A 14,992-nucleotide genomic window follows, 5' to 3' on the forward strand; every position below is an offset into this window, starting at 1 on the left:
GTGTTTGCCCTATATTTTCCTCTAAGAGGTTTATAATGGATGGTCTTATATCTAGGTCTTGAATCCATTTGGAGTTTATTTTTGTGCATGGTGTTAGGGAGTGTTCTAATTTCATTCTTTTCCATGTGTCTGTCCAGCTTTCCCAGCAGCACTTATTGAACAAGCTGTCCCTTCTCCATTGTATATCCTTGCCTCCTTTTTCATAGATGAGTTGGCTGTAGGTGCGTGGGTTGAATTCTGGGCTTTCTATCCTGTTCCACTGATCTACATTTCTGTCTTTGTGCCAGTACCATGCAGTTTTGATGACTGTTGCTTTGTAGTATAGTCTGAAGTCCAGGAGCCTGATTCCTCCATCTCCATTTTTCTTTTTCAGGATTTTTCTTTTTCAGGCTATTCTGGGTCTTTTGTGCTTCCAAACAAACTTTAAAATATTTTGTTCGAGTTCTGTGAAAAAATGTCCTTGATAATTTGATAGGGATTGCACTGAATCTGTAGATTGCCTTAGGTAGTATAGTCTTCCAATCCACGAGCATGGTATATCTTTCCATCTATTTGCGTCATCTTTGATTTCTTTCATCAGTGTCTTATAGTTTTCAGAGTAGAGGTCTTTTGTCTCTTTAGGTAGGTTTACTCCTAGGTATTTTATTCTTTTGGATGTGATGGTGAATGGGATCGCCTCCCTAATTTCTTTTTCTGCTCTTTCATTGTTAGTGTATAGAAATGCCGTTGGTTTCTGCGTGTTAATTTTGTATTCTGCGACTTTGCCAAATTCGTGAATGAGCTCTAACAGTTTTCTGGTAGAGTCTTTAGGATTCTCTTAGTATCATGTCATCTGCAAATAGGGATAGTTTTACTTCTTCCTTTCCAATTTGGATTCCTTTTATTTCCTTTACTTCTCTGATTGCTGTGGCTAGGACTTTCAGAACTATGTTGAAGAGTAGTAGCGAGAGCAGACATCCTTGTCTTGTTCCTGATCTCAGCGGGAATTCTTTCAGCTTTTCACCATTGAGAATGATGTTTGCTGTGGGTTTGTCATATATGGCCTTTATCATGTTGAGGTAGGTTCCTGCTATGCCCACTTGCCGAAGGGTTTTTTATCAGAAATGGGTGTTGGATTTTGTCAAAGGCTTTTTCCATGTCTATTGAGAGGATCATATGGTTTTTATTCCTCATTTTGTTAATGTGGTGTATCACACTGATTGATTTGCAGATATTGAAGAACCCTTGCATCCCTGGGATAAATCCCACTTGATCATGATGTGTAATCCTTTTAATGTATTGTTGGATGCGGTTTGCTGGTATTTTGTTGAGGATTTTTGCATCGATGTTCATCAGTGATATTGGCCTGTAGTTTTTTTGTTTTTTTTTTTTTTTTTGTGGTATCTTTGTCTGGTTTTAGTGTCAGGGTGATGGTGGCCTCATAGAATGAGTTTGAGAGTATCCCTTCCTCTGCAATTTTTTGAAATAGTTTCAGAAGGATAGATGTTAGCTCTTCTCTAAATGTTTGATAGAATTCGCCTGTGAAGCCATCTGGTCCTGGACTTTTGTTTGTTGGAAATTTTTTAAGGAAAAGATCTTTTTATTTGAATCAACTGAATTATTTGTAGCCAGTAAAGAAGAATATTACTATGAACAAGTGAACTCAAATATCACTGTAGGGATACTTCAGTTGGCCCTAGAAAGTTTGATCCTTTTTTTATGTTTCAATTAGAATAATTTGCATGTATGTGCTGCTTCAGAAGAGCAGCATTCTGATTGGACTGACTGACACTTCCTCCTCTTTTTCTGTTCACTAGGAAACGGTTAAGGACAATTCACTTCTTTTTATGCCAAATGTCCTGAAGGTCTACCTGGAAAATGGACAGACCAAATCATTTCGCTTTGACTGCAGCACCTCCATAAAGGTAAGAGCCCGTGCTAAGCTCTGTCCCTGAACACTGCCAGATATAGCATAAGGGTCCCACTGTGAGTCTTAGGTATCCACACCTTCCTTCATTCAGAACTATCACTTTATTTATGACATTCTTTTTGGTCATTTGCAAATAAGGTCATGTGTGAACATACCCAAACATAAAGTTTAAACTAACAAGGTTCTGCTCTGTGTGTGTGTGTGTGTGTGTGTGTGTGTTGCAAAACAATATAATATGCTATCAGTCATAAAATGCTAGGGCTAGTCATTTTAATGCAACTGCAGATTAATTAAAATAGCGTGACTGTCACCAAGAAGGCTTGGCACCCTCCCCAAAACTAGCATGATTTCTCAGCCATGTCAGCCACCGAGACAATGAAGATGTTAGCTGTTAATTGAATATCTGCTACTTTGGTGTCCAGCAAAAACAAGGGATAGAAGAATGTAAAATGAGATTTACTTTTAATTGCTCTAACCAATTTCATGGAAATAATGCATAAAAAGGCAAGAATGAGGCATGCTCTTAGGAGAAAGGGTGGAAAGGAAGCATCACAAAGCCATCCTATTATTCAGAGCCACAGGTGAGTTCTCCCTAATGGGGATTATAACAAAGCCTATGAGTTCTTTCTCCCCACGTTTCCTTCCTGGGGAAAAGTACGTATTCTCTTTTTTATTGGACAAAAGTGTGTTCAGAAATTGATTGCTCCCTAGCATTCCATCAGGCTAAAATAGGCTTTCTTCAAATGGCACAATAAAAAAAGATTTTATCGAGGCTTAAAAAAAAAAGTACCTGGTGATGATCTGTATAATAATATATCAAGAGACTATCACCTTTGTATTAAAAATGTGTCTCAATAGTCAACCCCTAATTCTCAGGTTTTTTTCATTAATCAGCATAGACCTTATGAGTGGAAGCGTTTCTACCGACGCCCACTCACTGTGCATTCTTATTGCCATGATACTGCAAGCAGCTTGTTCTGAATTGCTTTAAATAGGTAGTGATTTAGCAGGTAATAGAGCAGACAATATTAGATTGATGATGGAACATTTAAATCATCCTTAAATCATTCTAGATGAAATATTAACTTCCTTTGTACAAGACTGCTCATTTTAAGTGGCGATGACTGAAACAATCCTCTTCCTTTATCCCTACTCAAAATCAATTAATTTATGGTGAGATGTTACTCTAATTATTGATCAGGTAACCTAGGGGCTGGCAAACTTTTTCCTGGAAAGGGCTGGAGAGTCAGTATTTTAGGCTTTGTGGGCCATTTGCTCTCTGTTACAGCTACTTTCCTGTTGTATCATGACAGTAACCAGACAGATGGATTCAGGAGGTCCTCAAGACCACCCTCAGCTTTAAGAATTCACTCAAAGGACCTACAGAACAAATTGGTATACTCACAGTTATAGTTTATTACAGCAGAAGGCTGTAGATTAAAATCCAGAAGGGAGAAAAGTGCTCAGGGTGGCAGAAAGCGGGCAGGGAGCTCCCAGCCATCATCCCCCAGTGGAGTTGTGCCAACAGTGCTTATTTCTCACAGCATCAATGTATGACAATATGCACCAAGTACTGCCAACTGGGGAAGCTTGCCTGAGCCTTGGTATTTTATTAGGGCTTGGCCACTTAAACACAGCTGACCACCTGCATGGCTGACTTTATTATCCTGCCCTGCCTGAAGTGAGCTGATACCCATGGCCTGATGTCCCCACCGCAAATCCCATCATTAGCATAAACTATCCAGTGTAGCCCAAGGCCCCCTGTTCAACAAAGACACTCCTATGAGGCTGGACCCTCCAAGGGCTTAAAGGTTACCTCCCAAGGGCCAAGAGCAAAGAGGCTAACCTCTCTTTGGCCAAGACTAAGCTTTTACTACACAGATAACATATAAATGCATGGCCGTGGTCAGATTTGAAACAAAAGTGCCAGGATGCAGTTTGAAGACCCCCAGCCTAACCCACAGAGCTACATTATTCCAATTCCCTCTGGCATTGTGGCTTGTTCTGTGATCCCAACTGGTCAGAAAAGCTCCTTGCCATCAGACCCCTTACCCATCTGAAGATGTAGGTAAAGATGTGAATGCATATCCCAACAGAACTAAATCTAAATTTCAAAGAGAGCCCAGTTGTTAATTCCCTCTGGCCTCTTTAGTATAGGAACCCACACCAGACTAAGTTTGATTTCCCTGAGGAGGGCAGATGACAATGTGAAGATGGGGAGCAGTGTAGAGAGGTCACATCAAATTAAAGTTATCTTATCTTGTGCCTCACAGCCTTATTATCACAGTAGATACAGGCTGGGAAGCATAAAATGGAAACAGTCAAAGTATGAAAGGAATATGGCACCATTTAATAAAAATTGCCCAAATTCTTGCTTACGGAGTTGCATTAGGGAGAAACTGTTGCTATCTTGTGTCCTCCCTGGTGATTCAGGGGAATGTTTTATAAAGTATGTGTTGCCATACAAAGGCTGGGTTTTTTGTTGTTTTTTTCTCTTTTCTGGGCCTTGAGCAAAAACTATGAACCAGAGAGTTTTTTGTTTTTTTTTTTCTGAAGTTCGATATAGTCAAGGAATTTCTGTTCTTTTATTTTATTTTATTTTATTTTATTTTATTTTTTTTAGGGCCGCACTTGTGGCATATGGAGGTTCCCAAGCTAGGGGTTGAATCAGAGCTGTAGCTGCCAGCCTACACCACAGCCACAGCAACACAGGATCTGAGCCACATCTGTGACTACACCACAGCTCATGGCAACGCCAGATCCTTAACCCACTGAGCGAGGCCAGGGATTGAACCTGCATCCTCATGGATGCTAGTGAAATTCATTTCCACTCAGCATGATGGGAACTCCGGAATTTCTGTTAAATGATGTTTTTGGTGGTGGGTATGTATGGAGATCTTTGTTTTAAAGGGGCCAGAAGAAATTGGAAAAAATCCACAGAGAAGAGTCAAACCTCAGAAAGATCAAAAAAACAAAAACAAAAACAAAACTTGTATTTATGGCAGGGTTTCCTCTTGACATTGTTGATAGTTGGACCAAAAAATTCCTTGTTATGGAGTTCCTGTCGTTGCTCAGTAGTTAACGAATCCAACTAGGAACGATGAGATTGCAGGTTCGATCCCTGGCCTTGCTCAGTGGGTTAAGGATCCGGCATTGCCGTGAGCTGTGGTGTAGGTCAAAGACACAGCTCGGATCCCACATTGCTGTGGCTCTGGTGTAGGTCGGTGGCTACACCTCTGATTAGACCCCTAGCCTGGGAACCTCCATATGCCGCGGCAGTGGCCCAAGAAATGGCAAAAAGACAAAAAAAAAAAAAATTTCCTTGTTGTGAGGGCTGTCCTATGTGTTGTACGATGTTTGGCAGCATCCCTGGATGTCACTTTTATCCCCCACCCCACTGTGACAACCACAAACTTCTCTAGAAATTGCCAAATGTTGCTGTGGGGCAAAATTTCTCTGTGTTGAAAACTACAGCTCTATGGTATTTTTAGCATCTGAGTATTAATTATCTTTGAAGAGAGATCCTTTACTAGTTTTCAAATACATGAAAAAAGTAATGGTTGAGGACATCTGTTTGCATTGCAATACAATTCTACTTGTGTATAGAACACCTTTCTGATCATAAATATTTAATCCTGTAAAGCTTGCTCATTCTACCTTCCCCAGAGATTTTTTTAAAAGCTAATATATGTATATTGTTACTGTCAAAATAATTAATAAACAATCAATAATAACAATAGGAAAGAGTTTTATTGGATCCAAACTGCGGACTAGAGCCCGGAAGCCAGCTTCTGAGATTACTCTGAGAAACTGAGAAGCGTGGTTTTCAGCACAGTTTTATATCTTGTCAGAACAAAGAACATCAAACAAGCCAGGGATATATTCCTTCAAGGTTTCAAAACAAAAACAAACGTTCCACACATACACGGTGAGTTGGCATGGCCTTAGCACCTGTGAAGGGAGTCTTATCATCAAAGGAGGACCACCGTCAGTGACCCAAGAAGAGAGACATTTCATCTTTATTTTTAACATGGGCCTTCTAAACTTCTGGACAATGCCCTTTTCTGTAATAATCAGAGCAGATGTACAGTGTATGTTTGGTAGGCCACAAACAGGCTATTTGAGTTAGCATAAAATTCAGGTTAACTCATGTATAAGCCAGAATGACTTCCCCACCGAATATTGAAAATTTCTTTTATCAGTATGGCACCCTACCTCTGTGCCAAACAGTACTGTAAGAAATGCTGACTATGTATGAGCCCATTTAGTCCTGATAGCTATTCTGAGGAAGCTCTTATTATTATCCTCAGTCGAGAGATACCTAGAAGTGAAGTAATTGGCCCCAAGCTGCCAGCTAATACCAAATAGAGCGAGAGTGAAAACCCAGACTGTTTCCATTGTGGACTTGGAGAACAGACTTGTGGTTGCCAAGGGGGAGAGGGAGGGAGTGGGATGGACTGGGAGTCCGGGGTTAATAGATGCAAACTATTGCGTTTGGAGTGGATCAGCAATGAGGTCCTGCTGTACAGCACAAGGAACCGTATCTAGTCACTTGTGATGGAACATCATGGAGGATCATGTGAGAAAAAGAATGTGTGTATATGTATGTGTGATTGGGTCTTTTCTCTGTACAGTAGAAAATTGACGGAACACTGTAAACCAACTATAATGGAAAAAGGTAAAAATCCTTTAAAAAAAAAAAAAAAAGACTATTTCCAGAGCCTACATTCCTCACCCCTTCCACATGCTCTTACAGAGGTGCAGGCTGGAGGTCGGCAAGCTTTTTCCATAAAGGGCCAGATAACAAATATTGTAGGCTTCCCAGGCCACACCATTTCCCTTGCAACCAAGTTCAAGTCTGCCCATGCAAAGCATGAAAGCAGCCACAGACAGCCCAGAAACAGATGAGCAGGACTGTATTCTAGTAAAACTTTATGGACAGAAACAGGCTAGTGAACTGGATTTGGCATGCAGGCAGTATTTTGCCGAGCCCTGGGGTTGACCCCTTTCAGAGGTGGTTTAATTGCCACCCCATTTAGCAGGAAGGGAACTGAGCTGACGACACCACACAGTCCATGAAGAGTCTTCCTGAGACCTTGGGTGGTAGGGGAGGTGCTGCTTCAGCAATGCACCTGGCCGCCTCTCTGTTTCTGAGCCCCATAAAGATTGGGAGTGGTGGGAAGACCAAGGGAAGGGCAAGGACAGCCTCATTTCTATTACCTTGAGGGTCTTTGGAGCATCAGCTTTAGAATCAATCAAAGGTGTAAAATGTAAAGATAGGAAGCCTGGAGTTCCCATCGTGGCTCAGCAAAAACATATCTACCATCCCTGAGGACACAGATTCGATCCCTGGCCTTGCTCAGTGGGTAAAGGATCTGCGTTGCTGTGAGCTGTGGTGTAGGTTGCAGACGTGGCTCCGACTCCGCCTTGCTGTGGCTCTGGCGTAGGCCGCCAGCGACAGCTCCGATTCAACCCCTAGCCTGGGAACCTCTCTCTGCTTTGGGTGTGGCCCGAAAAAAAGACCAAAAAAAAGATACGAAGCCTATTTGTGCTGCACTTTTCAGTCATGGCAAGCACCACAGAAGAGGGCTTCCTTGATTTCTTGTTTTTTTTTTTTTTATCAAAGTATAGTTGATTTGCAGAGTTGTGTTAGTTTCAGGTGTACAGCAAAGTGAATCAGTTATTGAATATTGTGTGTGTATATCCTCTTTTCCCTTATAGATTATCACATAATTTCGAGTAGACTTCCCTGTGCTATAGAGTAGGTCCTGTTGTTTATTTTATATATAATGTGTATCTATTAATCCCAAACTCCTAATTTATCCCTCCCTGCCTCCTTTCCCCTTGGGTAACCCTACGTTTGTTTTCTATGTCTGTGGGTCTATTTCTGTTTTTATATGGAAGTTCATTTATATGTGGAATCTGAAAATGGGGTACCTTGGGTGTTCCTGTCACGGCTCAGCAGAAAGGAATCCGACTCATATCCCTAAGGATGCGGATTCGATCCCTAGCCTGGTTCAGTGGGCTAAGGATCTGGTGTTGCCGTGAGCTGTGGCGTAGGTCAAGACGCAGCTCGGGTCCCATGTTGCTGTGCCTGTAGTGGAGGCCGGCAGCTGCAACTCGGCAGCTTCGACACCTAGCCTGGAAATTTCCATATGCCATGGGTGCAGCCCTAAAAAGCAAAAAAAAAAAAAAAAAAAAATTTGAAACATTACAATGGGCTACCTTGGTTTTGATTGCATCTTGTCAATGTTTCCCCTGGAAGGACGTCATCTTAACCCTTCAAGAGAAGCTCTCCATAAAAGGCATCGAACACTTCTCCCTCATGCTGGAGCAGAGGACGGAAGGGGCCGGAACCAAGCTGCTCTTGCTTCATGAACAGGAGACCCTAACTCAGGTGTGTGAACTATGCCCCCCCTGCTGGTGGTGCCCACGAGAGCAGAAGCCGCTGGGCCCCAGAACTCCCTTGTCCTTGAGTCCCTTAAATGTCGCCCACCCCCGCTGCACTGGGCAGCACCGAAGGAAGGGCTTGCATTCGTGGGGGAGGGGTTGCGTCTCAAGGTGATGTGTCGCTTTTTGTCACTGTTTCATAGACTGTCAGTTGGTCTCACAGACAGAACTGTCAAAGACTCAGCAGGGGCTCATTGGGAGCATGACTCTGCAGAATTTTCTTTTATCTTATGGTAATTAGCCTTGTTCACCTGTTTTGATCATTGATCTCTAGCAGTTATTAAAAAGAAACGTTTTTTGAGATTATTTAAATTAAGCCGAAGCCATCTTTTGTTGTTTTAAGTTCCAGGTGTCTACTTGAGACTCCTTTGGGAAGCCTGAAATTACCCCCACCCCCAACCCAGTCCTGCCTCTGCGGTAAATATGTCACCCACCAGTGTGTCCCAACTGTCACCAAGATGCCACTCCCATTGTTCTCTGGGGAGACGGGCGGGCTGCTGAATTCAGCATGGTGTCCTGACTTCCCTTATGATTCCACACAAGCAGGGTTTTTGTTGGATGGATAAGGGGCTGCAACAAGTTCCTCTTATGTAGGATTGTTCATTGCAGAGGGGGGCATGAGGGCACGCCAGGAGGAGAGGCCGGGGGTCGAGCCCCCGTCCCCACCGGGAGGATGGAGTAGCAGAAAGTGTCGTCATGCTCAAGGGCTTCTTGTTTGTCACATGATTAAAAGCTACCTATCAGGGAGCTCCCTTGTGGCACAGCAGGTTAAAGATACAGCATTGTCACTGCAGCAGCTCTGACCACGGCTGTGGCGCAGGTTCGATCCCTGGCCTGGGAACTTCCGCATGCTGCGGGCACAGCCAAAAGAAAAAAGCCACACATCAGGTCCACGAATGTCCCTGACTCTCTAGATACAGGACAGCTGGATGCAGTGAATTCGTTACAAAGTTATGACTTGTGTTCTCTTATATCCCTCTGTCTACACTTGACCTGTTCTTTTTATCAGGTTCAAATCAACCTTTAGATGTCTTAAATCACAGCTGATGATTGTTTATTATTTTAACCTGTACCAGAACACACTTGGAAACAGATGGCATTTATTGTTGGTTATAGGGGAGCCTCTCCCCCCATATCCAGAGTCCCACTGGCTCTGAGTTCCTCCAGAAGCCGAATTGAAGATAAGGATTTGGGTGCCAGGGGTTTATTTGGGAAACCCTAGGAGAGGAACGGGAGGGGAAATGAGAAAACAAACGGTGAGGCCAGTAAAGAGTGTGTTATCAAGCCACTTCGCACTGTGGGCAGCTGGAGCTCAGTCCTGCTGGGGACCCTGGGAGCCAATGGAGAGCATGCCTCAGAGGCATCCCCCTGCCCCACCCCAAGGGGCAAGGGGTCTGGGGCTCTGTCCGATAACGTCCTGTCCGTAATCGGGGGTGGGTTACTGCCAAGGACAGCTGTCCCCTGCCTGTGAAGCTTTTCCTGGTGCCCGCAGACGGTCACAGGTGTTTGCAGTAAATAGCCTCCCGCCTGTAGCGGTAAATGCCTGGGGGAGTGGGTGGGAGGCCAGTTACTATGAGTCTAATGAAACTTCCCACAACTTTCTTTTTTTTTAATTTTTAAATTTTTATTCAAGTATATTGATTTACAGTGTTCCCTCAATTTCTGCCATACAGCAAAGTGACCCAGCCACCCGTACACACCCATTTTTTTTTTCCATTTTCCAACGCCTTTCTGATATTTCTAGTTCTCCTTTCCCTCTGAACTTCTGTCCCCTACCTAGCCTTTATGGGAACGCTTCATGCTGATTTAGCTGGACGGAGATTCTTTTAATGGCTCTTCGGTGCTAGGTAACCATAACTTTTCATCCCAGATTTCTCTTTTTTCTTCTTTTTTTTACCTTTTTTCTTATTATGGTGGATTTACAATGTTCTGTCAATTTCTGCTGTACAGTGAAGTAACCTAGTTTTATATATATACATATATATATACACACATTTTTTTTTCACATTATCCTCCATCATGTTCCATCACAAGTGATCAGATAGAGTTCCTTGGGCTCTACAGCAGAATCCCATTGCTTATCCATTGCAAATGCAATAGTTTGCACTAGATCGATGTCTCGTTTTTCAATTTCTTTTCAAAACATTACAAGGAAACAAAAGACTCGAACACTGCCTCTTCTCTTATCTTTCTCGAAGACACTTTGTTTTGTCTTTAATCAGAGCTAAGAGCAAAATGCTAAAACTCAAGTATTAGCTCTAGAAAATTGATGGTCTGAGTATCCTGAAATGAACCAGCTATATGCCCTTGAATTTAATACATGTGACAATTTTGATCAATAAAATATTTATAGACATGGTTAAGAACGGGAGTAAGTGTAAGAAATTGGTCCGAGGACACAAATCAGTTTAAAACATTTACCTGTGATGAAAACCCCCAAGGAATTTTAAGCATCTTACCTGAATTTCTGACAGTTTGACACTAAACTTCTGTCTAGAAAATAATAGTGTTATTTATATACTACTTCAGGTTTCCTAGAAATGGGCTTTTTGCTCGTTTCACAGCCTCACTCTTATGGGACTGCCGTTTCTCATGAGTCTAAAGCATGCTTTTGCATTACTCCCGTGTCCTTCCCCAAACTAGTGTTCACTTACTAACAGTAAAACTAGACTCAAAGTGCCTTATGCAAAAGTCAGGACAGATTCTAGCCAGTAATTAACGGAGCCAGAGATACGCTGATCCCTGACTTTCTAACATCAGAGCGGACATTCTGGCGAAACACCCTGTGATGACTCTGCGACCTGCAACATCAGCCCCGCCAGCAACACAGGCCTTTTAGGGGCCCACGCTTCCTTCTTCACGGGTTGGCTGCCTTCCTCTCAGCCATCGATGGGCAGCCTCGAGCCCACGGGCTCCAGAGGTCACTCAACTTTGCACTCCCGCCCACAGCCAGACAGCTGATTCAGTATCGCTACTGCTGGATGCCCAGGGTACCTTTACAAGTAGGATGCGTTTTCCCGTTGAAATTGTGTTCAACGATATTAGAACGTAACCTCTCAGAATACATGTACTCACACCGGGAACTCAATAAAACTAGGACTATCTTTATTTTGCCAGATTGGTCTGGTGCATAAAAGCAGTTACAAGTACATAAAACTCCGCGCACGTGCATTAAAAAGTACATCCAAGTGTGCAAAACTGTGAGCACAACAACTGGGTGCGTTCATGCCTCATGCTTTTTGTTTCATCGTGCTGACTTCTTTAAGGGAAACTGAAGAGCTTTGACCTTCTTTTTTTTTCTTTTTCTTTTTTCTTTTATTTCTTTTTTTGTTTGTTTGTTTGTTTTTTGGTTATTTTGCTGTTATTGTTTTTTTCTTTTACCTTCTTGCCTGAAGTCCAGTGTCGTTCGTTCATTCAGCTGTGTGTTAAGCACCTACTTTTCATTGATGGATTCTGCTTTGTTACAAAAAGAATTTAGAAACGAACACTTACTACTTGGCACGCACTGTGCTGGGGAAAAGGAAAACCAACTGAAATAATCCTTATTCCTTAACCTATGGTATATCCTAAGCTCCTTTGAACAATGTAAATGATAGCTGAAGTTTGGGTAGTTTAGAAACCTGTGAACTCAACATTTAGTGCACAGGCCAAAATTTCTATCCTCTTGCTTTCTTTTTTAAAATTTAATTTAATTATTTTTTAATTGATTTTACTTGAAGTATAGTTGATTTACAATATGTTAGTTTCAGGTGTACAGCAAAGTGATTGAGTTTTATATTTATTTACATACACAGACACATATTCCTTTTCCGAGTTTTTTCCCTTATAGATTATTATAAAATAGTGAATATGGGAGTTCCCATCATGGCTCAGCAGAAACGAATCTGACTAGGAACCATGAGGACGCGGGTTCAATCCCTGGCCTCACTCAGTGGGTTAAGGACCTGGCGTTGCCGTGAACTGTGGTGTACGTCATAGATGCAGTTTGGATCTAGCATTGCTGTGGCTCTGATTAGACCCCTAGCCTGGGAACCTCCATATACTGTGGGCATAGCCCTAAAAAGACAAAATATATATATATAGAGAGAGAGTATGGTTCCCTGTGCTATACAGTAGGTCCTTTTTTTTTTTCCTGTTCTTTTAAGATTTTTATTTTTCCCATTATAGTTGATTTACAGTGTTCTGTCAATTCCTACTGTACAGCAAAGTGACCCAGTCATACATACATACATATATATATTCTTTTTCTCACATTATCCTCCATCATATTTCATCACAAGTGACTAGATAGAGCTCCCTGTGCTCTACCGCAAGATCTATCTCATTGCTTATCCACTCCAAATGCAATAGTTTGCCTCGGGTCCTTGTTGTTCATCTATTTTATATATAGTAGTGTGTATATCAGCTAATCCCAAGTTCCTAATTTTCCCTACCCCCCGCCTTTCCCCTTTGGTAACCCTAAGTTTGTTTTCTGTGTCCCTGAGTCTGCTTCTGTTTTGTAAATAGGTTCATTTGTATTATTTCTTAGATTCTGCATATAAGCGATGTCGTATGATATTTGTCTTCCTGCTTTCCAATCGAATGTCACCCAAACTCGACATTGTCATGCTCTCGCTGCTGCAGTCAATCTGGAGTCCAATTTAGGAGCAAAGCCATAGCAGCGTTACACAGTAATAAGCTGCAGTGGCCAGTTTTTGTGCTCTGCCCAGGGTCCCCTTCTGTGCCCCCTCCCCCCACCCTCACTTGAGTGTGCCGTTGTCATTTACGATAGCCAGCATCTGCAGATCTTCAGAGGACTGCCCACAGCCTGCTGGCGCCCGTCCTGCCCACACCTGGAAATTCACATCCCCCAGGACAGCCCGAAACCAATGACTTAGCCATACTCCCAGCGGAGTCTCCCTGGGCTCGGCCATCACCGCCCCTGCCAGGCTGACCTCAGCTGGCACCTTGTTTGGCCTCCTCTTCTGTCCGACTCTGCTTCTCCCACTCCCTCGCCGGCCTTTCCCGCAAGCAGGTCCTTGTCACACCCTCATTTGAGGGCCTCCTTTGGGGGAACATGACCTAAGTCACAGGTACGTCAGTGTTGAGGGAACGAATAATTCTATGACAGAGGCTAAAAGAACCTCAACCCCTTCCTCAGTGGCCAGGGCAGGCTGCCTTTGCTGCTGCCCCTCAGCCGCTTCTGCCAGCCCTGAAGGATTCTCGTGGTTGCTCTGCTCTCCTAGGTGACACAGCGGCCCAGCTCCCACAAGATGAGATGTCTCTTCCGCATTAGCTTCGTCCCAAAGGATCCGATTGACCTTTTAAGGAGAGATCCGGTTGCTTTCGAGTATCTGTATGTTCAGGTACGTGAGAATTGGGGCATGTTTCGTCTTAATGGTGTGGGGCTTTTGCCCCTGAATTCTTTCATTCGGGATGGGCTTTCTCTTCATCCCCAAGCTTAATGTAGGATAAAAGGATTCCACGGTGTTTCTCAAATTTTCACTTTGGGGGAGTTCCCGTCGTGGCACAGCAGAAACGAACCCAACTAGGAACCATGAGGTTGCAGGTTCGATCCCTGGCCTCGCTTAGTGGGTTAAGGATCTGGCGTTGCCGTGAGCTGCCGTGTAGGTCGCAGATGCAACTCGGATCTGGCATTGCTGTGGCTGTGGTGTAGGCCAGCCGCTGTAGCTCCGATTGGACCCCTAGCCTGGGAACCTCCATGTGCTTTGGGTGCGGCTCTAGAAAAGACAAAAAAAAATACATAATTTATTTAAGTGACTAATCACCTTGACCAAAAAAAAAAAAAAAAAATTCACCCAAATGCCTGGTTAAATCCAAGCTATAACAGGACTGGGGGGAAAAACAGCCCCAGTCACAACTCGGAGGAGAAGTGATGGTGATGAGTGATCTTGGTAAATAAAGCACATTCCATTTTATGGAACAACCTTGCAGGTACACCAACAACCTCAAGAGTTACGTGTTGGCCCATTTTTTCAGATAATAAAATTAAGACTCAAGAGAGATGAAATGCCACATCCAAGGTCATTTGATCAGTAGCTGATAGAGCCTAGAATCCGACTTGGAGTTTTTGTCTCTAAATTCTATGTTAAGAAGGAGTTCCCGTCATGGCGAAGTGGAAACAAATCCGATTAGGAACCAGAATGTTGCAGGTTCGATCCCTGGCCTCGCTCAATGGGTTAAGTATCCAGCATTGCTGTGAGTTGTGGTGTAGGTCACAGACACGGCTTGGATCCTGTGTTGCTGTGGCATAGGCTGTCAGCCGTAGCTCGGATTCGACCCCTAGCCTGGGAACTTCCATGTGCTGTGGGTGCGGCCCTAAAAAGCAAAATTAATTAATTCTATGTTAAAATCCCGTTTCAAATCTGTCATTCAATAGCCATCCTAGAAGGAGGTGATTTCTCCAAATGGTTTATCAAAAAACTTGTTCTTCAAGTGCCTATTATGGCCTGGCACTATGCTAAGTGCCTTCCTCACCCTCATCCCTCATGAGACTCTATTAAGTGACCCTGTCTGGACCCCAAAACCATGGTGCCCCCCTGTGGACAACCCTGGGCTCTTGGAAATAACTGGTAAACCCAAAGCTAGCAAAACAAAATGGCAGCTTGGAATCGCTCCCAGAGGCTGCCTTCC

The 14,992-nt window shown here is 43.2% G+C and overlaps 1 protein-coding gene across 26 annotated transcripts in view; it reads left to right on the forward strand.

Annotated features, from left to right (window-relative positions):
- Positions 1–14,992, forward strand: part of FRMPD4 (FERM and PDZ domain containing 4) — a 919,679-nt gene that overhangs the window by 883,265 nt on the left and 21,422 nt on the right. For all 26 annotated transcript variants that reach the window (XM_085007332.1, XM_085007337.1, XM_085007339.1 and 23 more), the window contains 3 exons: positions 1,797–1,904; positions 8,175–8,306; positions 13,585–13,704. In XM_085007332.1, the coding sequence (XP_084863458.1) occupies positions 1,797–1,904; positions 8,175–8,306; positions 13,585–13,704 (360 nt within the window). The remainder of the gene's footprint in view (positions 1–1,796; positions 1,905–8,174; positions 8,307–13,584; positions 13,705–14,992) is intronic.

Source organism: Sus scrofa, chromosome X (assembly GCF_054392235.1).
Source record: "Sus scrofa isolate SSC_HxYL_T2T_F1_AM1 chromosome X, Sscrofa_HxYL_maternal_Yorkshire_Landrace_v2.0, whole genome shotgun sequence".
NCBI lineage: Eukaryota > Metazoa > Chordata > Mammalia > Artiodactyla > Suidae > Sus > Sus scrofa.